This window comes from Mycteria americana, chromosome 6 (assembly GCF_035582795.1).
Source record: "Mycteria americana isolate JAX WOST 10 ecotype Jacksonville Zoo and Gardens chromosome 6, USCA_MyAme_1.0, whole genome shotgun sequence".
Lineage (NCBI taxonomy): Eukaryota > Metazoa > Chordata > Aves > Ciconiiformes > Ciconiidae > Mycteria > Mycteria americana.
In genome coordinates this window covers 49,942,253-49,969,737 of record NC_134370.1, presented here as the reverse complement: position 1 = coordinate 49,969,737, position 27,485 = coordinate 49,942,253, and the positions used below count along the sequence as shown (strand labels likewise).

The window sequence follows — 27,485 nt, the reverse complement described above, 5'->3', positions numbered from 1 at the left end:
AGCCTGTCCCTTAAACTTTCTTTTAAAAAACAAAAACCTGGTCATAAGGCTCAAACTTCACAGGAAACTGATGGTTTCAAGTTTTTCAACGGTAAGAAAAGAAAGGACTTCCTCAGAACAGACTATGACACTACTCCTACTTTGTTACCAAGCTTCAGGGTCACTTAACCAGTGACTTTTTGTGGATGCTCAGTTATTAAAAAAAAAGAAAGATATGAATTATTTCAGTGGGATTTGATACGTACATCCCTGCTTTCCAAATTGAACAAATACACCTTAGCATTACAATTTACCATTAGTTTATTTCATGTCTTATGAGTGAGATGAAGGACTGATTATATACAAAACTAACAAGGACTATTACTATAGTTCTACATGTTTGTTCAACAGTGAAACTCATTTTTTGTTTCATCAGATCTTCAAACTATTTACCATATCCTTCAAAGTGACAGCAGAGCAAAATGAAGTTAACACTGTGCTTTGAAATGGACACCACCTTACAAAAGGGGCAGAACATCTCCATCCAGGTGCAGTCAGCCTGCTGTCCTCCTGCTGCATGATGGCAACTGCAAACAAGGTATCAGACTCCCACTAAGCAGAAATGAGTGAGACAAAGCCTTGTATCCCCTTAGCAGACACTCATCTCTTTTTCCAAATCTTATCTGTGGCTTAGCAGATGACTCGAAGAGAACTACAGGGTTCAACAAGCACATTCATTTATCAGCCTGTGAGGGCCAAAAGAGGTCTTGCTATCAATAGCACACAGGATGGTTACAAACCATTTTGTTCACGTGAACTCAAGCACCTTCGTGAACGATGTTTCTCAGAGTTCTCAGCTTTCACGTGTGGCAGTTTGGATTAATATCAGACTTCATACATACAGCTCATTAAAGTAAGACGAGTAATAATACCTTGTGTCACAAAAACAGTCACTTTTTGAAGGTACAGATCAAAGCATAGAATTATCACAGTAGGCAGATCTACACCATTCAGGTGTGAAACAAGTATAACTAATAGCGTAGTATTGAATGACATCTGACATCTGAAGATAGCTGCTGCTGTATTATGCTTCAGAGCAGTGTAGAAGTATTTATTCCCATGTTTTATTAAGGTCCTACTAGTTATCTGAAAAAAAGGCTTTTAAATCCACTTCCATCACATTGAAGTACAGTATGTCCAATTCTTTAAATAATTAAATTCATGATTAATTTTACTTGCAACAACCATTGGTTGGACAGGTTAACATATCAAGCGTAAGTGTAAGGAAGTGAGTGAAGCCAGTGCAGTGTTTAGAAAGTAAACTTGTTTCATCTTCAGAATGCTTTTATTCAAGCAATAATGAAATTATTGAATTACAGGTTTTTTTAAATTTCTAATAAAGGTAATGCAAAATAACTGGGTAATCTAATCAGGTCATCCTGAAAGACTTTTACTTTTTTTATTATTATTTTTATATAAGTAAATGCTAAATACAGTAAGAATTATTAAGACTAATTTACCCTCTCCATAGAGGCATTCTGGGGTTTGTTTTTATGACAATGTGAAGGGGTGTTACTGACCTGATTCTGTGCTATGTTGAGAATATTCTGACTGATAATCACCCCAAACCCTCAAATATTAGTAAACCATCAGACCTTTGGAGATTTTAGGCCATTATAAATGCAAAGCATTATTAAGTAAAGGCTCTTTTCTAATGAAAGCTTCTGTTATTAAAATCTGTATTCACACCTAACAAAAACGCTCATTGCAGTTTCAGTTTCTATACTAGCGATCTCAATTTTAGGTGCGCAACTTCTCAAAAGCTTTCTATTAAAGACTTATGTATGACAAAAGACGTACATAGGACAAAACCAGCAGAATTACTAACACAGCACTTTTTATCTCAGGGTTAAAATAGCACCAGCTGTGATGGTCATTACGTTATCAGATTTCTGCCATCATTTTTCATACTTGATAACTCATCCTTTAAGTTGCACAGCTGAGATCAAGTACATCACAAAATAAGGTATCAACTTTCATGAAGATGGCAGAATCTGTGCCACAAAGAGCAGTTAGTCTGTACTACACTGTGATGTACAGCCACAAAATATGGAAACAAGAATTGAGTGCTGATATATTTTTTCATGATCATCTGTATATATTCCTCTATATATTCTTGGATGGCGATGGCTCAGTGATGCATTGGAGTAGAAATACTCCTGCTATTTCTCTCCAGGGTTATTTACATGCATTCACCAAAACTAAAGGTTGTTTTTAACAATCACAAGGTATACTGTACCTGTTTCTCAGAGGGAGACTGTCTTTTGCTGAAAAAGCTCATGAAACATAAGTTAACCTGGTAAATATATACAATTTGATATTTAATGGCATTCTGTATAGACACATCTTGTCATTTGGGATCTTTAAAAATCAAGCCGTATAGATCTCTAATAATTTTTTTATATAACACTGACATTTTTAGAAAAACTGAAATAAATTTCCTGTACAAGTTTCAGTACTTCATTTACAGGCAAGGTGATATGAACTGACATTAAATGCATGTGTAAAACTGCAGCCACAACAAAGCAGACAACATAGAAATTAGATTATTCACAAAAAATGGCTTTGCTTTTCCTCTCTTCTCCCTCCATCCTCAACTGTTCTGATTTTTAGTCACTGAGAATCCTGAAGCTTTCCCAGTGCAACAGATGGACCTCATCTACAAACTACATGAGAAATCTGAGTTGCCAAAACCATTATAGCTAAAACTAGTAAGGTCACCCATGAAGTCACATTGTTGCTGGTTATTACCTAGTACCATTCAACTGCCTGAAACAGAAAAACTACCCAGTTTATTTCATATCTTGAAGTCGCTAATTTTAGTTGACTAAGCACTTCTCATAACAAAGTTTTTCTCTAGACACTGAATTACACCCCTTTTTCTTATATGACATGTTTATATTACAAGGATTACAGTATTACTATCAATATTCTCTGAAATAAAGTAAATTTTTCAGACTCCAGAACAAACATAATTCAAAAATTTTTTCCATGAAAAGCATAGCAAATACTACAAAATGCTGAAATGTTATACAGTTGAGTATGGTCCACTTCAGTTTGGATGAGGAAAACCATACCATAAACTGGATTCTGAACCTTGGTAATCTATATAAAATACAACAGCTGGAGAAAAGATTTCCTGATTTACACCCTCTTCATACAATACCCATTCACGAGACCAATAGTCTTGTCTAGCTCTCCCCATTTAATGCCCTGATTACAGTAACAACATCCATGTATCAGATCTTGGCAGATGAAATGCTGGATACGTAAGTATTTATCAAACCAGAACACAACTGCAAAATTATTTTCCCACCCAATCTCTTTGACTACAACACTTGTGGCTCTCTGTATTACATATAAGCTACTATTCATTTCACTACTCAGCAAATATTTATAGTAACATTATTAAATTGTGATGTAAAGTGTGCCAAACAAAATTCTTCCTAACAAAATTTCCTCATTCTAAAATTAGGAGTGAGCGTAACACAAATACTTACTTCCCTTTCCTTTCTTTTTAAGTAAGTGTTGCCTTTTTATGAATTCTGTCTGGGGCAAGATTGCATAGGTAGGACAATATTGCAGTAAAGCATCTGTATTTGCTCAAGCTGAGAAAAAAATCACAGCCTGGCATTTGGTGCTGTAGGGCAGTCATAACTTAAGATTCTCTGTTCTCTTGTGTGCACGTTGCTCCTTGCTGGCTCTCATGAAGCACAATATTCCTCCCAATATGCAGTGGTAACAGCCAGGGAAGGAAGGCTCTGAAAGTCCTCCGGTCTGAAGCCAGTCAGTCGCTGGCAGGAGCGGCCAGGATCATCACCTAGTATATCAAGTATTTTCTGCCGTTTTCTGTAAGCTCGGAAAGGTCCTGTGCTACCACAAAGCAGCACTGCAGTGAAATCCTACTGTCTAGCAACAGGCATGCAAAAAAAAAAAACCCACCAAAACCAACCAACCTTTCCAATGTATAGTCCATTTTATTCAGAGTGTGACACAGTGCTTAATTAGCTATGTTTCCATTGTGTATAAACTAACCAATTCATATAAGTGAAAAACCCTTCCGGCTATTGGACTTTCACCCAAAAAACTGAGCCAAAATGACTTTCTTGGAATCTGAAAAGTTTATAGGTTTTTTTTCTCTATTATTTTTCATTTTCATTCCCTTCTGTATTTCTGGATTCTGTCCAGAACTGAAGCAGAAGTGCCAGAATACCGTAAGACTAGTTATTATTTTTGTATTCTTTCCAACCTTGAATCCGCAAGTTTGGAAAGAAAAGGCATTCTTATAAGTTTTCTAACCCAATTCTGCAGACCAAGGCAACTTGAAAAATATCTGACTCTAGCCATTTATCTAAATTCGATCTTCAGAACTTCCAAACACTTGTTTTTACTTGCCCCCTCATATCGGCATTAAAATAATAAACATGAGGAAGATTATAAAGAAATACTTTTAGTAGCTTATATCACATAATAATTGCTGTCATTCATTTACCATTTTAATTAAAAAAAAAAGCAAACGGAGTATTTTGTATAAACGTAAGGTATATAGGGAATATATTCTAGCAAATCAATAGGTAACTATTCTGAAGCCTACATATATCTTTGGGATTAACATCTTTACCTGTTTCAAAACAAAAAATATCCTGTAACTGCAGAAAATAATTTAAAAATGTTTTCGATATTTATTACCAATGTCAGGAATAACGGTCTCTTACTTTTATATAATCACTTAAGGGATGTATTTGCCAAATTTTGAAGAGGTTTTTAAGGTTCAATTCTAAATCATGTTACCACAGGAATACTTGTTCATTATTTTATTACATGTTTCAACAGAACTCCTCAGTATTTTATTTTTTTCCTCATAGCCTAGGACAATATTTAATATGGAAAACAGATGCTGAAGCAGACTATGAGTTATATCAAATGCAAAATTCAATTTTCAACATTATAACCAATGACAGCTTGAAACACAAATGGTTATTAATGCTTAATCATAAAGAGATCAAATGTTTGTGATAAAATACTGTTATAATACCAGAGGTCATGATCCACTCCAAAATATGGAGAAGATTAAAAATAAGGAAGGTATTTACCTGTTACCATTATTAAGAGTTATTATAAGTGCTTCATATTTGAAGAAACAGGTTATAAAAATAGAGTAATGGATACTCAATTATTATTTTCTCAAAATCAAGATTTTAATTATTCACATTTCTATGCTAGAATGTACTTTAGAAGATCAGTGTAGAGCATTAAAAAACTTTCATTATTCATTCAAAACTGAAGACGACCTTTCATTGTAAAAGTAGTTTTTCCTTCACTTCTTGTATTTAATTAAGATTAATTTTTTTAAATGAGGGACTGATAATGCTTTTTAGCACGTCCAAACTAAATACTATTTTTACTGATAATACTGACTGCACTTTTAGTCCCCTTGTTTGTCCATAAATTCAATTATATGACAGCCTGCCACTAAGATAAATAGCAACTAATACTCTGAATAGTAGGTTCAGATATTTCTTGGGATTTTTCATATCAGTCCCTTTCCCACTTGTCACTCCAAAATGTGGGAACAGAAGGCAAAGCAAAGCTGTTTGCTTCACGAGAATGAGAATTCTGCATACTGGACATGGAAAGCATCACTCTGCAGATTAGGGAAGAAAGCTGGAAGGCACTGACATTATCATTGGGCTGCAAGGACAAGCAAGAGAGAGGGACAAATGAGAGTGCAGTTGGCCCTGCCAGAAGTAGTTTTTCTTACTGGCTGTGAATGTTCAAGATATCCAAGCCAAAAGGAGGAAGGGTGCAGCTGTTGGCAACGATCTATCACAATTAAAGACATGGCCAATAAACAATTAATCATGTACATTTTTGCAAAGAAAAACAACACTTTATAATATATTAAAGGTAAGAAGCTATTGCTGCATGAAGTACAAAAAACTAGAATTGATGTATACAGTACTGAGAGACCTTCTGCAAACTGCATCATGGATTAAACTTTATAATTATATGACGGTTCATGACACCTTCTTCTAGGATGAATGTATTCACAGCAGAATTACAAGGCCAGAGTTCCTGTGCTGAAAGGAGCACAGGTATCCAACAGATATGAAACATCCATAAATAAAAATGGACCACAGATGCTTGGCCTAACTCCATTCCTCTAGCAACATACAACCCCTCTCTAAAAAAAATTCTCCCTTCCTCAGGAAAAAAAAAAAAAAATTGAGTAAAGCAAACTCAACTGGAACCTGGGGCTTTATCACAATTGGGAGTTCTTGTTTGTAGGTGATTTACAGATTGCTTCCACTGAGCAATAGAGAAGAAAAATGGGCTACTTTTGGAAGACTATAATCAGACACCAAGAAAAAAAAATTTAATTTACAATGAAGTCTATATTCTGTAACTCTGTGGATAAAAGAAACAGGAATATTGTTCAACATATGACCAAACTGTACGTACCACTGTATTACCCAGAAATGACTTAAGTATGATATAACACCACAGCAGAGTCAAGATCATATCCTTGTACTGTAATGGTCATAAGGATCATTCAAATGTGCAAAAGAGACTGGAGTGCAAACATACACCAGAATAAGACCAAGGCTGCAAATGTTAGGCACACAGAGTTCATAGTCAAAACAAAAAAAAAAAAATCAGACTCACAGAAAGTCTTAGTCCAGAGCCTTGAATAATCAAACACAAGAGAAGAGCTTAAAACTGAATGCTAAGGACTTTCATTACTTAAGAGTGAAACTCAGAATAAATAAAGATGGCTAGAAACATCCTTGGCAACACAATACAAGTAGACAGGCAACATACACATGAATGTTCAAGAAGAAAAAAAGAGAACTATTAATCTTGCAAAACAATTTTTAAAAGACCACATTCCCATGGGTATAAATACCTCAAACTCCTCTATTAGATGAAATTAAAGAACTGTTCATCTTCAGTGTTATTATTTTCCATTTTGCTTAATTATATCTTTTAGACAGGTTAGCAAAGGAGTTCATAGGATACTATTCTTCATTTAAATAGAAGAACTTGAAAACACTGTGATTCAGAAGGGAAAACAAAAAGCATTTTTCCCAATACTGCTAAGGCTGAAGCAATAGAACAGTAGTTATACATAACTTTATTTTAATGAAAACATACTGAATTAAAAAAAAATAATTAGCAAAGTCCAGGCATCACCATGTCTCTAGACAAGAAAGCTCCTTGTAAATACAGAAGAAAAAGAGCAAAGGTCAGGCATGAACACATTCCGACATCTCTTTCCTGCAGTAATTTCCTCTGTAAGAAATAATGGAAGCAGCACACAACTTTGAGAAAACAGCTCAATTTCTTAAAGAAAAACAACCCCTCATCCCTGAAAAGCTTTTAGAAAGTCAAACTCGTATGAACATCAACTTTGCTTGTGTGTTGTGCTAGCCATAAACCTTACATGGCTGGAAAAGAACTCATACCAGCACAACTCTGCTTTCTCAGGCAGCCTCTCACCACATCCTGGTAAAAGCGCAGTCCTGCCAGTGTAACAGTGTCTGTACCAGGGGAACTTGCCAGCGCAGTCATGCACATTGTAAATCAGACCCTACTACAATCTAGACAGACCTATGCCAGAAAAGACTTGCACTGCAACTGCCAGCCAACTTGACAACCCACACTACAAAGTAAGCTTTAGTCACTCACTATCTGGGTTTTTTCACAAGGAATGTGGGTGGGCTCAGCCAACCATGTCTTTCTATAAATCCTCACATTTTAACGCTGTCCGTCTTCAGACAACAACAATCTCTTTGCTCCATCACAGGATTATATTTTCATTTGATCTAAATATACCTCTAAGAAGTTCTGTGTTTCATTTATATCATGACAATAGAGTCAGGTTTTTTTCCCCTGATAAAAAAAAAGCACATTTTCCACATATGCAAACAAAGGTTCATTAATATTCCTCCATCCTGCTTTGGAATACATAAAATTCTAGCATGCACCTTATATAAATTAACCAAACCCCTGCCAAGTTCTATTTCATGTTTTTTAGAAGTACTTTTCACTTATTAGAAACATTCATAGACTGCATAGAATTACATGATTTATACTCTAAAAAGTGCCTTTAAACCATGGTATTTAACTGACAGGAGATACAGACAAGAGAAAGGACAATGGTTCAAAGGAAGCAAGCTGTAAGGATTACTGATGTTATGTGTATTTCTCAGAGTAAACTAGGATAGACAAGAAAGGCAAAGAAAAAAGGGAAAGCAGAGGGGCATAAAAATTAATAGATAATCTAGGAGCTACAGGTGGGGGCAAATGTCTGCAAGGTCCTTGCAGAGACTCAGTCTAATGAAATCACCATTTGTTGTCCTATGGCTTTCAGCAGGCACCTTTTCAGTGATGGCCTTTGTGTCAAAAGCCCTTTGTGTCACAGAGGCTTTGATTCAGCAAAACAATTAGTCATAACTTCAAACATACTAATTGATTCCAGTGAAGTCAATGAAAACAAATTGCATACATTGTTTACATCTTTTGCTGAACTGAAAGTAATATGAATATTAAGAGAGGGGACAGGAAATCAATAGCATAGAAAATAGCAATGTAAAAAGAAGGTGAAGCTGTAAGTTTGATGGAAGACGACATGCATTTAGGCAGAGAGAAAATGTAGACAGAGCATGGTTACTGCACTGAAGATAACGGTGAAATGATGTGGGACAGTGATAGCATTGCAAGTTTCAGAAATACCAATGAAGGAAAGAAGACTTTTAGCCTAAAGCCTACCCTGCTGAAAGAGTTTTACCATCTACATGAATGAATGTATTTATAAGAGATGGGACAAAATAAAAGTTAAAAAGGAAGTAAGAAATGTGACTAGAACTTAATTTGCTTTCACATGATAACCACTGTTTCAAAATCAATAGATTTTTGCTTTAAGAGAAATCTACATCCTTTTCAGCTGGAGACTAATAAATACCCAAATGAAGAAACCCCAAAAAGCTGAGATGAAATGAAGCTGTCATACAATCTTAGAAATAACTTCATGCTTTTTCATTTTTAGTATCTTCATTCATAACAAAACTACTTTCTTTGCAAGTTTCACCAAATATATCACATCTACAAGTGAATTCATCTTATTGATGATCTAATACTAGCTGTCAGCTCTTGCACAATATATGCTGGAATTAAGCACAATATATGCCTAATTCTAGAACAATGGAAAACTGTTCCAACATGAAGTCTACTTTTACCTCTGAAAATGTTTGTAAAATAACAGAACCTATTGATGCTACAGCAAAGGGAAAAAAACCTAGAATATAATAGTTTCTTTTTATATCTGGCAAGATCAACTACCAGCATCCACCTGGCCCAGAGAAAGTACTGTCAATGATCATCCAGTACAGCTTTTAACTTTTTGCTTACAGTCAAATCAACCAACAAAAATCCTGTATAAAAACATATTATACAATCACTTAAATCAGTTTCCAAAGTCTTAAGGAGATACTTAAATCTTACCTTCTGTGATATCAATATGGTCAAAATAAACACATTTGAAGTCCTTCTGTGATTTCTCAAGTAATGATAAAGAAATTCTGTGGTCAGATTACAATTTAAAAGAAGCTTTCTTTCTAGGCAGCTACCTATTATACTTAACAGGCTTAACACAAAATGAGTCAAAGATCAAGAGTAAGTTATCTGAGGTGTCAAGTGCATAAGGTTAAAGGTGAAATTTTATTAGGTCAAAGGTGATATAAATAACATTTTTTATGTCAAAGAAGAAGGGTCACAGACAAGATGTATATAATCTAAAGACATCACAGATGACAAGTAATAACTTTAAGTAGTACAAGTGTGTTCTCACTATAGATACCTTCACTGACTAAAAAAATTGAAAACAGCTATTAATAAGTAACTATTAATATTACAACACTTCCCTGGAATATGGTTTTACTTCTATAGAATACTTGGGAATTTTTTTCTCAAGTATTTCAAAACTTAACTAAAGTTATTGAATGCTTTAGTTGTGGGGGAGGCAGTTTGGCGTTAACTATACATGCTGAATAAAGAGGCACACAAAGCAGATTGATAAATACAATTGCTTTTCTACTTTACACTGACCATATCTCTCCCATGTATATCTTATTACTGCTCTTTGAAAAAAAGAAAACAAAACAAGAGAGGGCCTCAGGCCAAGGAAATTTCAGATTACAATAGTATAGTTCAGAATTGTATACTCGGACTAATTAAAATATAGCTATAAATAATATATTAAATATCTAACAATGGAAGTATCCATATGTTGCCAGTATGCCAAACACTATGCACCATCTTGATTAAGGATATTTAAATCTGCTATTGTAATCATGAAGCTGTTCATTCAGTTAAAATCATTCTCGCCTTTTGCTCCTGCACTAAGTACGCATTCAAGAAAGCCCACACATTTAACCTTAAATCTTGATCTTAAGTTCACATCAAAATGTTTCACTGAAAAACACTGGATTTAAGCATATAATGTTGGACAACACAAAGATCAAGATATCTGTGCCCTCTAGTGGAACTTCTTTTTCACCAACTGGGCACAAATGCAGCTGTTATAATGTGATCCCTTTTTCTGGAAGCTGGAATTGTTAAGCTATCAGATTAGATGCTGTGAACAGCGTGTAACACCCAGTCAAAAGAAATTCACTGTTTTCCTCCGTATTCATCCGAGACAGCTGCCCAGCAAGAACCATAGTTCAGTTATCAGTGGCTAGACAGATACAAGCAAAGGCTAGATAGATACAAGAAAATTTCAATATTATAGGTTGCCCACACTTTGGTGTGTGTACCAACATGAAAGATTCTGGGAAATCTCACAGCTTGTATTTCTAGAAAAATGGATGCAGTATGAAGCTTTCTCCCATATATTCAATTAGTTAAACCTGGCATCTAAAACCAAATCCAAAACCACACAACTCCCACTAACCACGGTAAAAGAGGAAAAAAGAAACTGCAAAGATAGTTTATGTACTTTCGTTACAGTTAGGAAGGGGAAGGCAAACTGCAACTCAGCAAAAATTTATTTCTCCAGACTACTGTATCTCTCCAATTTTCTTTTTCTGTTTTTCCAGTGATAACCACCTCTGTGGATTTCAGTACCGCAGAGACTTAACTCTCCAAAGCTTTTTAATAAGGAAAAGAAAAGATGTTACTACTGGATGTAAGAAGCTGTAAACAAAGAGAAGATTTCAAAAAATAAAAATAGTAACAAGAACTGTGAAGCAAAGAAGGAGACAGCCAAAAATTAGAAGTACTGAGCAGTATCATTTGAATCAGCTCGGCTGGAAACAGATTTCTGAAGACAATGAAGTTAAATCTCAATCAGCTCTGGAGAATTGGCTTGTACAGTATTTCTTCCTAACATCTGACAGGTATAATACAAGGGCATTCACAAATTTTTTGGATAAGACAGAACTTGAAGTCTGACTGTTATAATTTGTCTCAAAGAAAAGGCCTTGACTTAATACTGTAGTTCAATTCAGACAGCAGCAACGAGAAATTAAATCAGACAACCAATCAGAAGTCTATTCTTCAAAACAGCATGGTTTCTTGATTTAGTATAAAATGTCCTTGATGCTTCCTGAAAATCACCCTAAGTGCCAATTCTTCTAAAGAAGCTACTGAAAAACTAATTATTGTTCTTTCTAGCAACGCTAATACTCACACAGCATTTCCAATCTTACATTTTAAAAGTAATTTAGCACTACAATTTTCACCATTATTGACCTTGATGCATAGGATAGCACATCTGATAACCTAAAAAAGGACTAAGATATTTTAAGCAACAGGAAGGAACAACAACAAAAAAACGTAAAGCAAAATGCAGACACCTGCAACACATCAGATTTTTATGATGAAAAGATAAATACAGTGAGATGAAAACCACCTTTGGATTAATAAAAAACCAATTAGTCACATTTTATACACAATCCATTTCAAATAGCAATTGCGTGAAGTACTTGAATCCACTGTATCTTTTGTTCCTTTTCATTGGTAGTCTGTATTCAAAAAGGCATTATTATTCCCACGCTAACACAAATATTTTTGTTCAATTCCTTTATAAGAATTTTCAAGACTTTCTTAGGCTACTCAGCTGGATGGCATTTAGAACTAGAAGTAATATAGAAAAAAACATAACAAAACTTACCACTTCTTCATCTGAAAGCTCTCGTCCTTGTATACTACTGTTTTCTCTCACAGCTTGTTGGTGTTTTTTCCCTTTAATGTGGCTAAAAAGGTACACTTCTGATGAAATCTGTAATGACAATGACTTAATAGCAATTTTTTCCCTTGATAATTCTATAATCTATAAATAACAGTATTTTAATTATAATATATGCCAATTTGTCAGGAGTATGTTCAGAATTTCAAGCACAGTACTTTATTCCTCAACCTAATTTACACAAACATCTTTTATGCAGGACTTAAGAGTAAATTAAATAATTATTTGCTAGCCAGCAGTATAATAAGAGATTAAAAAAAAATATTGGCTTCTCATCTCATTTTGACTTCAATCTAACTTCATATATTGGACTTCCATTCTGAAATGCATGATCAGTGAATATACAAGACTCCAGTCTGCTGAACCTGAGTTTCTGTTCCAGCACAGCCTGAAGTGATCCCATGCTATCTTGTTTAATTCAGCAATTAAAGACAAATAATGCTTAGTAGGATACAAGGCTTTATTCAATAACGCATAGTCTTTGCAAATCAGTAAAACCAGTTATCAACAAGAACAGATCTCCCTGCTTCCTACTCAGTGACTGTATGGCTTCCTGTTCTCCACCATTCCTGGGACATAGGGAACGGCAGACACAAGAAGAGATACCCCGTTAAGATCAGAGGTCTGCCTAGCAAAGTACTTGGCTTCCAACAGTGACCAAAAAATAAGATACCTAAGGAAAAGTAAAAGAGGAGACAAAGCAAACACTGATTCTCCCCTTCAACACTTTTAAGCCTCCAACCAAACTCAGTTCAAGAACTTCTTGAGCTTGGTGTGGTTTCTCTGTATCCAGTAACCTTAAGTGAATTTCAATCCAGTGAAACTTGCCCAATCATCCCCTGAACTCAGATTAAATTCAAATATCCAGAGGATCTTATAACAAGGTGTTCACAGCTCATTTACCTGCTATGTAAAGAACCCCATTCTTTACTTTGCTTTAAATCTAGCTTTTAACTACCTTCATTTGATGCTCCCAAATTCTTGCTTTTCTTAGAAGAGACAGCAAATAACTGAGTACTGTCCACACTCTCCATTCTACCTACAACTCTACAGTTCTTTCAAATCTTCCCTAAACCACCTGATTTATAGACAGAAGAATCCAAAATAAGGTGCACTTTACAAGAGCAGAGCAGGGGCACAGTAGATGTGCAGTACTCTCATGTGTGAATGAAGCACAATTTGTAGCTTCAAGGCCTTGCAATTCTGACAGTATTCCCTCTATCCAACTTACCATTACACTGCATAACGAGCACTGTTTTTTTCGTTCATATGGTGTAAGTTTTGGTGCATAATCAGTATTAGCATGTCTTCCGCTACTTAATTCAGCTGCTTTCTCTTTTCTTTGTTCAATTTGTTCCATGTGCCTTCTAATACTTTCATCATGCTGAATGGAAAATAATCAAAGCAACAGAGAAAAAACAGATTGAATTACAGCAAATGGAATTAAACTGTGCAAAGAAATATTGGGAAATACCAAATATTGTACAGTTATTGTACAAATATTGTAGAGCTAATGTTAAATTGAAACTTTTTTATTTCTGAAAGGCATTAAAAGTCACCAAACATCATAGGCGTTATTATGCTATGGCATAGCATTATGCTATGATTTAGAAATCAATCAGCACTATTTTTGTTTTATAGGTGATTATCAATTAATAATCTGTTGCAAATCCTTCTGTAAATCTTTTTATTACATTTAACATCTCAGTTCTGGTTTTGTTCTTAATGGAACACTCTAGTACAGAATAGAAGTTCAACTTCAATTCTACAAATATATAACTTGCGTAGGGCCATTAGTTCTCACTGACAGATATGAAATCAGAAAGTACAAACTGAAGTAAACTAAATTACTTGTTACTTATCTGCAGTAACAGGCACAGTTCACTGGATTCTTTCAGAGGGTTTTCATACCTAACCTTCATGAGAATTGAACAAACTCTCAACTATTATTTAAAATCAGAGGCTCGGGTATGAACCTGCATTTAATAAAAAAACCTGCATTTTACAGTACAAGTAAATGTAGCCATGGTGCTTCAGACTCGGATCACAGCAAAGAACACTGAAATGAAAAATTATTTGTACATATACATAAACCATCCTAGAATTAAAAGGTACATAATTTATCATTAATTTAAACTTTAATACGTAGTTCCACCTCAGAACCTTAAAAATATAATTTATCATTTTAGAAGTCTTTACATCTGTTGAAAAATAGTGGATATCTCTTCAAAACTTCTGATACCTTGGTTCTCCACTGGACAGTCAATTCACCTGAACAGGTGAACTACAAGGGGCTCGATCCTTATGCCTATTTTATGAAATAACTGGAGCCCTTCATGAAACAAAAGGAAATACCATGCCGCACTTGATGGCATCAATTTCAATACCTTTAGATAGTTCACCAAACAATCACACAAGGTGCTATCTTCACTAAACAGTGTGAGAGTTTTTACATATTGATTTTCCTCACGATTTAATTCAAAAATACTTTGACTTCTCTTGGAAAGTACAGGTTTACTCGTTCTCATGTTCAAAGCTTTGAAATGAATGAATTCCATAGAGCTCAGTCCTGTTCTTTCCAAATTACACAGTGTATGTTATACAGCAAGGTCCTCTTCTTAATGCAAAATTCTAAATAAAAATCTCTTCTAGACTTCTGTAATTCAGGACACTGTACAGTGCACTGTAACATCTTCACCAAAAAAACCATACATACAGAAAATAATTTTGCAGAAATTGTCTATTGTTGATGTATTTTTCAACTAAAGTATCCTTTTATACCTTCAGCTGAATCTTCTTCTGTAGTTCTTCCATGGCTTCTTGTTGAGCTGCAGTAAGAGCTGCCAACCTCTCTTCTCGATCTCTAACCAAAAGAGAATAAATATAGGGAAAACTTGTAATAATGTAAAGCATGCACAATATTGACGAATTTATGTTTGAAATGGAGAACAAGCACCCCAAAAAATGAAGCTGAAGATGGCTCAGTAGAAAAGACAGACAACAAAAAGCCATTTCATTAGCAGAGAATACAGATACTTTAATTTCAATGATTTAATAAAGGCAGACACTTGAACCTTTGTAGCAGAACCTGGATCGTACCTCAGTCCAAACCAGAGCAACGATAGTCAATACGATGCTACAAAATAGTGATGAACAAGATACCCTGCTACCATTAGCATTCTTCAGCCAATGGCTATAGTCAGTGAACCAAAGGGGAGGAGTACAATGGCAAATCGAAGAAAAACCATATAGCAATGAGGACAATGTGTTTTATAAAAATGATGATCAGTGGAAGTTTGAATATAAAAACTTACAGACAAAACTTTGACCAACATCAAATGATACCGTCATGAGTGGTAAATTGATGCTCTAGAATATTGTAATCCTAAATGTTCAAGATACTGAAAGATAGCAAAAGATTAGGCATTTATCTTACTGTCACCTTCTGTACACAACTGCAGTCAGGACCTGTTTTGCTCACTGAACCTGTCTGTGCTACACCCCTGTTCCAAAAACTGAATCATGCCTCGAACTTCAGTTGTCCTCTTCACTTTTAGCAACTCTCCTTCCCCTCCCCAGCAAAGTGCCAAAGTACAGCTGTCATGCATGTGGATGTCAGTAAGAGCCCGTGAATCCCCTAAGCATCACCCTATTGAAGAGATTAAGATTTGTTTTTTTCTGAGAAAAGAACAAGAGGTATAACTTGATCTGTTACTGTAACTGTTAAGCAGAAACCTGCAGATAACGGTTTCATCAAGAACAACTTACTAGTGATTAGTAAGCCAAGGGACCTATTAAACGCTAAAAAGGAAGAAAGTCAGCTACTCATGCTGTTTGTACAAAAAGAATTGGGATGGGAGAGAAACACTTCTCCTAGAAGTCTGGCAGCTGTGAAAGGCCAAAAGAAGTAACGAAAGCTTTGAGTAAAACTGAGCAATGAAGAAGTAATTCAAAGCCATTAGCAATCTTTTTAAAAGGCATTCTAAAATTAGTTTGAGTGACAAAACTAGAAAGGATACCATAAAGAATATTATGCAAATTGCAGTGGTTTTTGTGTTCTGTGGATTTCTGTTTGTTTGTTTTTTTAAAACAGAAAACTCATAGGAAAAAAAAAGTCATTTCAGTAAAAGTAGAAGGCTTAGACAAAGTAACATTTTAAAACAAAAAGCCACAGAAAATATAAAAGCATATAGGAAAGAAGACGAGGGAGGAAGCAAGTCTAATGATAAACACTACACACAATTGTTCTTTCAGAAAGTATAAGTGAACTCTTCCGATCACCATGGGCATGGAGGGGGGGGTGAGGAAGAGATGATGGATGAGAAGCATTAGGTAGTTTATGTGCTATCTCCCCTGAGGTATATAAAGAAAGACTGAACTACAGTCTTTGTTTGTGTTTTAAAGAGCTCCTGACTCACACCATGAGCTGAAACAAATCACAACTAACACGTGACCCAAACCCAAAGCTTATTTTAGCTATTTCTTTCAGTATGCATTTCTAAATATTTGTTTAATCCTACAAACTATGACAAATTAATATCATTGCACACTTCGGATTAATAATATTTGAAACAAAATTCTAAAGTTTCAATTTATAGAGTATCAACATTATTCCTGTACAAGCCCTTATGAAAAGCATGCTTTTTACATGATTAGGTTACATTATACAGTTTTATGATTTGTATTGACGAGAACAAAATTTTCCATATTATGGATTTCAACTCTCTGGAATATAAAATACTCTGAAATTACATCTAAAACCTTACTGGAATCAAGTTAATGTACCATAAGGGCAGAGGGGCTTTTAAAGCCAGTTTTAAGTACACTATTCCTTTCATACAGATGCTTTAATCACCACCAGATGCACATGGTAAAAGCTTATACTGAAGAAACTTTAAGCAGATATTCCAAAAATTACTCATTCCAGCAAGTATTAAATCTTCAGGATAGGAGTCAAATCCCAGTGGCAGGAAAAAACCCAACAAAACAAAACACCAAATGATACCCCGAGGTTCCACCAGAATATGTCAAAGTCCAAGATGGAAGGGGCAGTACAGCCAGATTCCTGTCAAGCTCATCTCTCCCTTAACTTCTAACGCAGGACACAATCTTCCTCTAATTCTACTACGTTAGAGAAACCTCAGCACCGTTATTAAGGAGATGCAATGACTCTGAGGCCATTCTGACATAACAGAATCACCAGATTGTAGGGCACCACACATACATTCTTTCCTACTCTTTCCCAAAATTATTAAAAAAAAAAAAAAGGAAAAAAAATATCTCTCTTTTACCAGCATCTGGCAAAGAAAAACAAATGCAAGCACGGTACTGCAATATCAAGTACAATGCATTTGAAAACTGAGTGCTATAGTAGCAAATATAGAGGAAATTTGCTGAAACATAGTACTAACAGAAGGCAAATGGAAACTGCTGTTCTTCACATGTCATAATGAAATAAATGGGGTGCAACGAAGGAAAGTGGCAGATTTAAAACTGATTAAACAAAAAGAGCAACGAATTGCATGCCTTGAGCCTTTAGACAAATTCTAACTGTAGAAGACCTCAGAAGGCAAAGACGTCAATGGGACAATTATCTCACATTTGCTTACTGTGAGGGTTTCCTCAAATTTCAGAAAGATGTAGAAGCCTTAAACGTGCAGCGTCTATCTTCCCAAAATAGCATAACCAAAATTCTCCCTGTTAGTCCTAATCTTCCTCAAGCGTCTGTGAACAAGAGTAAGATACTGAAGGATCCCTTCCAACTCACTCCATCTCATTGTGACTTTGGCTCAATATATTGAGGAAAGGTCCATGAAGTCCTGGGCAAGGCCATAGATCCTAGCCACAATTCATTAAATGTCTAATTGAAAGTTGAATCTCTTTATGATGTCAAGCTAGAATTACTCATGACTTTGCAAGATGAAAGAAGATGATCAATACATTTCTGAGTATTTTACTTGGAGGAAAAAAAAAGCCTCTTCATGACAACTTTGAAGAAAACAAGCTGTGACAATAAAAATCTTTAAAGAACCATTAGTGAACGCTTCTTGTCATAGGAAAAATGTAACTTCAATTTAGGTTTTATGGAATGCTTGTGGCAGTGGAACTGTAGGGAAAGAGGGAATAATAGGAGGTGAATACAAATAGAATTTGGCAAATTAAACAATAACCAGAAAGCAGTTTTCCTGAATCAGACTTGAAAGTAAACCTCTCTCACACACCGCAATGCCACACAACATTCATTCTCTCTGCACCTCATGTTTGGCTCAAAAGAAAGGGAGAGAAGAGCCCATATGAAAATCCCTTTATGAACTTCTGATTACGGGCAAAAACATAAACCAAGTAGTTTGTAGGCAGTAGAATTAATGAAGCCTGATTTCCCGGCTTTGTGCTTCACAAATGTAATCTCTGGTGTCTACAAAAAGGTGAACTCAAATTGATGCCAGTAAATCCAAAAGTTACTGGAGAGTGGAGGAAATGGGGAACATGGGGAAATTAATCTTGCTTCCTTTGAAAACGAAGCTAAAATATGAAAAAGGAAAATTATTAAAAGGTCTTGTTAGCAATAAAACTAAGATGAATATAATAAAATACAGCCTTGCATGTTATATTGTGCATGTATCTAAGGAATACAAAATCTATTACAGAACTTATGATTACTCAGCTGATTTCTTCTTTCAAACCATTCATCAAGAATATTTATTAATGTTACTTTTTAAAATACTAAGCCTGAAGAGCTAAGAAGATACTGTTGTTGTTATAGAGAAGCTGCAGTTTGCTGGAAAGGATAATGGTGAAGGGCAGGGAACCAACAAAATTATTGTAAGGTTACCTGGCCCTCTCCCGTGCAGCATCTTCCCGTGCTTTTTCTTTCTCTTGCCTCTGCTGTTCAATCCGTGCTTCTTGTTCTTTCCTCTTCATCAGCAGCTCCTCAACTCGAGCTTGCCGTTCTGCTTCTAGGGCTCTTTTGCGCTCCTAGTCATAGAAAAGTACATTCTAACTTTTCTTTTAGGAAAAAACAAAAAGGAATTAACAGAAACTGTATTTTAACATCTGCTTATAGAATTTTATCTTACTTTCATGATGGAGTAAAACCTGTGTTTTTATTAAAGGAATAATAGGCAAATATGAGTATGTTCAGAAACTCGAACACACACTGAAAGTACAGTTGTATGAACTAAGCTACACATTAACGGGCCATATATTTTGCTCGCCCTGAAAAAGTCTATCCACTACAAAAGCTTATAAAACTAGTTCATTAATGAGAGTATTTGAAGACATTTTAAACATCCCACAGGATACAGGTGATGTAGAAATAACATATGCTCCCATGGAATATTAATATTTAAATTATGATTCTGAAACTATCTGAATGATGTTATAAAACAAAATTGATTTTGACAATTTATTTTTGCGCTATCCCTGAATATATGATTCCTCTCACTACTCAATTTTCACTTTTTTCTGACTAATTAAGAAACTATATGTGGTATTGTAAACCTTTCTGACAGAATGGCTATACTTCTTTCAGCAACAAATGTAAAAATAAAGCATGTTTGAAACCTCATTTAAATAAGACATTTATGAGTAGACATTAAGTTGGTGAGTTTTACTAAGAGGAAATGTGATTATTCAGTTTAGCTGAAAGTCTGGAGAGAAATGGATTTTTAATATGTTCTTCAAATCCTTATCTTGCTGAAAAATTAGTCTGTTTTGTATGACAGAATAAATTAAAAATATATATTTAAATACATTTTTTAAATATACTCCTTGTCACATACTCCAGCACTGTAAAAGCACATCACTATACTAGCAAATAAATTATCTCCCTTTCAGGAGACAGTATGAGATTTCATTAGCACAAACCAAAACTTGCTGGAATGATGAACATTTTTACATGGTTAGATGAGGGCCCTGCATTCTTAAATATCGGCTTTACAAAAATGTAGACATATTAAAAGCAGAAAACGTTAACCTTGTACTCTATTTTATTCAAGAAACGAAGAACTATAAAAATAAGTGAATTTTTGTTTCGTGCACAGCATTTTATAGTAGTGAATATGATGTTAACTGCACTGTCTTCATCTCCATAGGCAATATAGCTCGGTAATGGATAATCAAAACTGGCTTTCACAGTAACCGTAGTCTTACCATCATAAAGTTTCAGTAACAGCTTTGCATGAACACATTGATTTCCTTCTTAATAAAATAGGTAAGACAAGATATGGCATACTTTACTACAACTGTACTATTAAATCAACAAGAATGCAAACTGTTTTATAGAATGCCCCCAGTGCATCATAGAAACAAATACTAGTTCTGCTGGACATTCCTTAAAGACCTTTAAGGTGGCATTTGAAAATGGACCAGTACAGCTTGCACATTTTGAATTAGGTACCAGTGCTACTAAATGGAAAAGCAAGTAAAAGCTGAAAAAAAATCTGTAGTAGATCCTGTAATTAAAAAGTTAAAATAAGCTCGATGGAAGGAAGGGTTTAAAGGGGAATCTGCAGAATTTGGGGTCAGGAAGAAGCAAGCAGATTTTATTGAATGGATCTGAGAAATACTTGAGGTTGATAAAGACATTGTTCAGGTAGACAAACAGAAGCAGCCCAGTTTCCACAGATACTGAAATTTTATACCATATTTAGAATCCTTGTGATTTTAAATGATGCAATTCCATGTATAATAAAAGTTCATCACCATTACAGTAAATGTAAAGTAGTTATGTTTAGAAGTGTGGTATTCTTCCAGTGTTTGAGGAGTTTTTGCATAAAGTTAAATTCATACTTATAAGCCAGAACTCTCATGATTCATTTCAGTTCACTGAAGTGGAATTATTTGTTTATAGTTATACTAACTGCTAAAAAAGTTATTATACTGGGAGTGGGTCCAGCTCCACAACAGTGTAGGATAAGCTTCCTGTGAGGGGAATACACATTGTTTTATAGAGGACAGCAGGGGAAGCTACAGCACACGTCAAAATATAGGGCTTTGCTCAACTGTTAAGCAACTTGTGCATGGAAAAAGCACAGCAAGAAGGATCAGCTTGACCCCGGTCTGGCAGAAAGGATACAGAGAGAACAGGGCCATAACTGGGATTTAGTACTGAAAGCCTGTCTGCAGTGTTTGTTCTAGTTCAACTACCAGCCTAAGAACAGCCTAATACCTACACAACCCAGGAAAAGACTAAAAAAATTTTAAAAAATGGTAGAGACAAGAAAGAGTTAAAACCACCCAAAATCCCAGAAAGGGACTCCAGGAAAGCTGCATTCTAGAATAAGAGAGTATGAGTAACTACAAAAACCAGGATAACTGACATCAGATTTTTATAAAGAATCTGGAAGGGTACTTTTCACTGATAACGCAATCAACCCATGGAAATCCAGAAACTTTTAATAATATATTCTCTCAAAAAAGAGTTTTATCCAGCACTTTTGGAGTACCTTCTGTCTCAAAAATGGTTTCTAAGCCACTGAAGTCAGTAATATGCCCTATTTTTCAACAAGGAGATAAAATCAGCTGCTAATGCTAAGTACCAGGCTCTGGCACAGTAGCTGTATTCACAGGTGACCTACAGTTGTGGGGATCTGAGGCATATATAGAGAGGGAGGAGAAGCTTACATAAGAAGAAAACTTAGGTTTCAGATTCTAACATAGAGAACAGTGCTAAAAAAGTGGATATGTGAGGCCAGGAAAACTTAGTATTGGAATGCTGTATTAAAATAAACCAACAAAAAAAACCCCAAAAAACAACCCACGCCAGGATTCCAGGAACACAAACATATTTGCATTGTGGTTTTCACTGATCCTGTAAAAAGTATGGCATATGATAAAGAGTATTTTTCTGTTTCCTCTCTCAAACTTTTAAGTGTTACCTAAACATAAGGATTTTCTTATAAAGGAGTAACAAATATTTTTTTACAAAAAGCTTAAGACAGGCATGAATCATCTACCCAGCATCTATACCACCTCTGCTATAGCAACTTTAAGAGTTATCTTTCTCCCTCTTACTGCTGAAACGTTATAAAGGAGAAACATATTAGAGCATACTTTTCTGAAGTTGAACAAAGGAGGTAAGATAGAAAGCAACAAAGACTGCATAGCCATAATGAAAAACAAATATATATTTTATCGTCCCCCTGCAACTACACATATATTATACCTGAACTGCTTCATCGCGTGCTTGTTTTTCCTCTTGTCTTCGTTGACGCTCTTCTTGTAATTCATTTAAGCGTTGTTCATATTCTTTTAGTTTATTCAGCACATCATGACGTTTGTTCTGAGCTTCTAAGGTGTTTATAAATGCAATTTCATTTACCTGCAAATAATCAGAAAGTGTAAGAAAAGATCTGAGAAGTTGAAACAAGTTTCATTCTTAGTGAATTCCATCCATTTGTTAATTATCCATTTGATAAGCAAACTGGTAGGACATTTCTCCAGAATGGGTTGAAGAACTACCAAGTTGAGAATAAGGCTTTGGTTTTTTATTAGGTTTTTTGTTTGTTTTGGGTTTTGGCATTTGGGGGGGGGGGGGGGGGGTGTGTTTTTGTTTTGTTTTGTTTTTTAACAGGATAACCCATGGAATATAAAAGAGAGAAATTAAGCTGTATCAGAAAAAGAAACTTTGGCTAAATACCAGGAAAATCTTCCCAGTCTTCTCAGCAACGAGACTTCGTTAGTCTATTCTCTCGTTCACAAAATGTGGAATGCTAAGACCCAGCTGAATAAATCAGTAAAATACATAAGTGCTAGTAGAATCCAAAAGGTCTTTTGATCTAACTTTAAATATATGAGTACTTACTGAATAAAAAAGTGAAACTATACATACTACGAATAAGAAAAAACCAAAGTAGCTCATTGTCTTAATATTTCTTATCAGTATAGCCTATTTCACAAACTTTTTTTTTTTTCCCCAACCACAGGACAATGCAATCCACAAGAATAAAAAAAAAGAAAATAATATGAAAAGGCTAACTTAAAAGTACTTTAATGTGTATACTAAAAATATCAAAGAATATGCTTTTCCACTACTTAGGTTCATGAAGGTAATCAATATTTTGTCCTCACTACAAGGTTGTTGAACAAAATTCTTGTCAACTTCAAGCTTTTAAATGCAAATGCTTCAGAAATTTATATGGATGGGAAATATCAAACTTTTATTTAACTTAATTTTGATTTAATAAAATAAAAATTTTAGAACCAAAGTTATTGAGGAAAATAATAAAAATTTATCAGCTATAAAGCATACTCAAACCTATGACTGGAATAGAAATTCTTTTGCTGGACCCAAAGTTCGTGCTCTGTCTGAATCCACAAAAGAAATGAGTAAAGAGAAGATATATAGACAGACGACAACAGATCACGTAAAGCCTTGTAAGATATTTTTGTTGCTTTGTTTACTGACTAGAATCCATTTACAGAATGGATTTCACAGTTCAGTAAACAAGAAAGCACTGGGAATTTAGATAACCAATTGGGCAGCAACAGTTACCATGGTCTTCAGCTATACCACTCATCAGCTATTTCTCTAAAGCCTTCTGGCCCAATTAACCTTTATTTCCAGAACACAAGAACCTCAAGAGGCAGCAGATCTTACCCATTTTAACGCACACAATACTTGAAACATCTGCTTAGCTAGGGAACTATGGCAAGTGTGATTTAGTTAATACGATTATAGAAGTCACACCGGTGTAATGAAATAATACTGAAGGTATGTTAGACTGACCTAGAAATCATTTTAATCCAAGAGACAGAAACAGCGAGTAAGTAAAAAAGCTATATCAGTTTTGTTGTGCTTATCTTAAATAATACAGATGAACAGCTGCATCAATCACAGCTGGGATACGTGCTCATTATATAAAGTAACATTTTAGTTTTAAGGAGATGCATGTATCTTTACTACGGAAAAACAGTCTTCAAAGTAAAATATTTCATTTATGTTGTGCTGGTTTTGGCTGGGATAGAGTTAATTTTCTTCACAGTAGCTAGTATGGGGCTATGTTTTGGATTTGTGCTGGAAACAGTGTTGATAACACAGAGCTATTTTTGTTATTGCTGAGCAGTGCTCACACAGAGTCAAGGCCTTTTCTGCCTCTCACACCACCCCACCAGCAAGTAGGCTGGAGGTGCACAAGAAGCTGGGAGGGGACACAGCTGGGACAGCTGACCCCACTGACCAAAGGGATATTCCACACCGTATGACGTCATGCTCAGCCATAAAACTACAGGGGAGGTTGGCGAGGGGGCTGCTACTCAGGCACTAGCTGGGCATCAGTCGGTTGGCGGTGAGCAACTGTTTTCATTTGCATCACTTGTCTTTCTTGGGTATTATTTCTCTCTGTTATTTTCCTTTTCCTTACTTTTTTTTTTTTTTCCAATTATTAAACTGTTTTTATCTCAACCCATGAATTTTCTCACTTTTACACTTCCAGTTCTCTCCCCCATCCCACCGGGGTGGAGGGGAGTGAGTGAGCAGCTGGTGGTGCTTAGCTGCCGGCTGGGGTTAAACCACAACAATGTTTATCAAAGTAATATGAATAAGGTAAACCAAAAAGCATTCATCTAGTGCTTGGCTTATGAAATTACGTATTAAAGTCAGAAGAGCACTAACAAAATACTTTTTTAGAGTAACTGCCATGTGCTAACTGTAGGTTTCTATTTGTTTCCAACTGTTTAACAATGTTAAACTGTACAAAACACAGCAACAGAACTATTGTTTAAGGACACAGAATGGTGGATCTAGAATGGATGTTTAACAAAGGAGAAGAGCAATGAGCTCTCCCCACTTCTCATTCTACATGCTAGAAAGCAGAGAATGCATAATCAGCTCTTCTACTCCTTCAAGGAGGACTAGTTATCACCGAAAATGCTGCCATACTCTCTGTGAGGAACAAAAGCAGCAAGATGACTATCAGCTCTTTATTTCAACCCATCTTTTCTTCCAGTCCAACCCACCACGATGTCTAATAACAGCTAATTAATTTTAAATTCATATTAGAGAAAAATTGCCCATTTTAGAGATTGGCATTTATCTGCTTCATGGTTCATACGTGTTCATATCTAACTTGCACCATCCTTCACAACCTACTCATGAGCACTCTGAAGTACAAAACATATACACGCACAACTATTAAATAGTTCCCCTTTAAAACAAAATAACTTACCTTAGCTTCTTCCTCTTGTGCTTTTTTCACAATTGCTTGTAGCTGCACCTCACGTTTAAATTCTGCATGGAGTAATTTTTCTTCCATCATCCTGCGTCTTTGATCTAATAATTCTTCTTTCCATTTCCGTACATCTTTCTCCTATATATAATGAGTAAATTCATTACTAATACAGTAACTGAAAATAGGGACTGAAATTTATCTACAGGAATAAAACATTTTGATGCCCTACACAAAGCCTGCATTAAGTTTAACCTAAAGTACACTGATTTGCTAACTGCTTCCGTTTGGTGAGTTTTAGCATTTATGTTGGATACATGCAACACATTTCGACTTTTATCATGCCTTCCCTGAATCTGAGTCAGTATAGTTTGTCAGCAACACTCTCTCAGAATCTCATGATTTGAAATAATGCTTTAATATCTGTGATTCACAAGTCATCTGTGAAAACTATGTGAACTCAGACTCAGAGGAAAATTTAATTTCACCGCTAGTTTTAATCTCTAACATTTCTAAACTATGTGGAAAAAAAAGCTTTTCTGAAAGGCAGCAGACCGGCTCCTTTGTATTACAGAAAGCTTACCCTCTCCATTAATTTTTGAAGCTTCAGTGTCTTTTCTTCACGTAACTTTTCTCTCAGCTGTTGAGCCTTCATTTGTTTCTCTTCATGTTTCTTCTTGGATTCTGCTATTGTTCTTTTAATAAAAAACAAAGCAGAGCAAAAGCAAGTGAGACAACATTAACTGACAGCATTGTGAACATTTCTATGTCATTTTCAGTAAGAGAAAACAAACAGGCCACTGGAGGGCAATTATTTCCCCTAAATGTAAATACTGTTCTAGTCTTCAAATCTTTATTTACTGGACAATGTAGCACAAGCCTAGTTTGTTATGAAAATAATATACTGATTTCTATAACACTTTCCACCCACAGACTTAAAGAACATAAATTTATGAATAGTTTCATGCAGCCATGAGTTTGGTTGCTTGTTTTCACTGGCTAATCAAAACAGGTAATAACTCTAAAACCTTTTGCGTGACGGTGAGGACAGTTTCTCATGCATGTGTATTCCATGTCCAGGTGGACGTGCAGGCTCTTCTTCCACTCTGTCTCCCCAAGAATTACTCTGGCGCCATGATTCACGAGCTGTACATAAAGAAAACAAAGACTTAGATAATTTAAACACACTTTTCTGGGAGAAATGCAATTAATGAAGCTTAGTTCCTCTTGAAGTTCTCTCTCAAATGGCTCTCTTGAGCCTAAGTAAGGTGCAAACACAGACTAAAACATCTCTAATCCCTGTGCATTTTCAATGCTTAATGATTTTATTACGCTTTTATCCAAATGTTAAGATAAAACTGGACAACAAATTTTAAAATTCTAATAGAGAGATGGGGGAAGAGAGCCGAAGTACAAAAGACACACAGAGATAGTTTGAACTCACAAGTCCATCTTTCTTAAGGAAATAACATAAAAAATAACATAACTTGGAATAATATTTAGATGTTAGGAGGATCTTCTGAAACCTTAACTAGCCATGAGTAAAATGGGAATTCTTCTAAATTTTGCTGTGATTTCAATGTAAGCACAGTAATATATGAAAATTTACCTTCATAATCTGCCAGAACATCATTCCAGTCCATAGACATACCGCAGAAAGATATACTTCCGTTGCCCATACTAGCCTGAAATTTAATATGATCCAGACAGTAAAAACATAAACCTTAATGCACAGGTACACACACCTATTAAACAGCGCAAACTGAGCGATATTCAGCAATGTTTTCAAACTGAACTAGCCATCTCAAAGACAGATGCTGTTCCTGCTGTTTCTGACAGTAGAAACGGAGACTTCTGCTTCACCTAGAGTAGCTCCTGTACGGTAGCAATGAAAAAAACAAGTCCCAGCTCTCCCAGTTTTGCACATTGAAACAGGCAGCAGGACAATGACTGCAACATTGGAGGACTGTACCACTCAGCAGCACTGTGCTGGGTTTAGTAAGACTAAATATACCTTAGACAGTACAGTG

At 35.3% G+C, this 27,485-nt stretch overlaps 1 protein-coding gene across 6 annotated transcripts in view; it reads right to left on the bottom strand.

The window, feature by feature from the left end:
• SCAPER (S-phase cyclin A associated protein in the ER) overlaps positions 1–27,485 on the bottom strand; it is a 169,542-nt gene that overhangs the window by 94,464 nt on the left and 47,593 nt on the right. For all 6 annotated transcript variants that reach the window (XR_012776219.1, XM_075505714.1, XM_075505715.1 and 3 more), the window contains exons 12-20: positions 27,065–27,140; positions 26,484–26,601; positions 26,039–26,150; positions 25,456–25,596; positions 22,455–22,610; positions 19,122–19,264; positions 15,071–15,152; positions 13,521–13,673; positions 12,215–12,322 (exon numbers count right to left, since the gene is read on the bottom strand). Coding sequence is in view for 5 of the 6 variants with exons in the window: in XM_075505714.1 (XP_075361829.1) it covers positions 12,215–12,322; positions 13,521–13,673; positions 15,071–15,152; positions 19,122–19,264; positions 22,455–22,610; positions 25,456–25,596; positions 26,039–26,150; positions 26,484–26,601; positions 27,065–27,140 (1,089 nt within the window). In the remaining variant the exon portion in view is untranslated. The remainder of the gene's footprint in view (positions 1–12,214; positions 12,323–13,520; positions 13,674–15,070; positions 15,153–19,121; positions 19,265–22,454; positions 22,611–25,455; positions 25,597–26,038; positions 26,151–26,483; positions 26,602–27,064; positions 27,141–27,485) is intronic.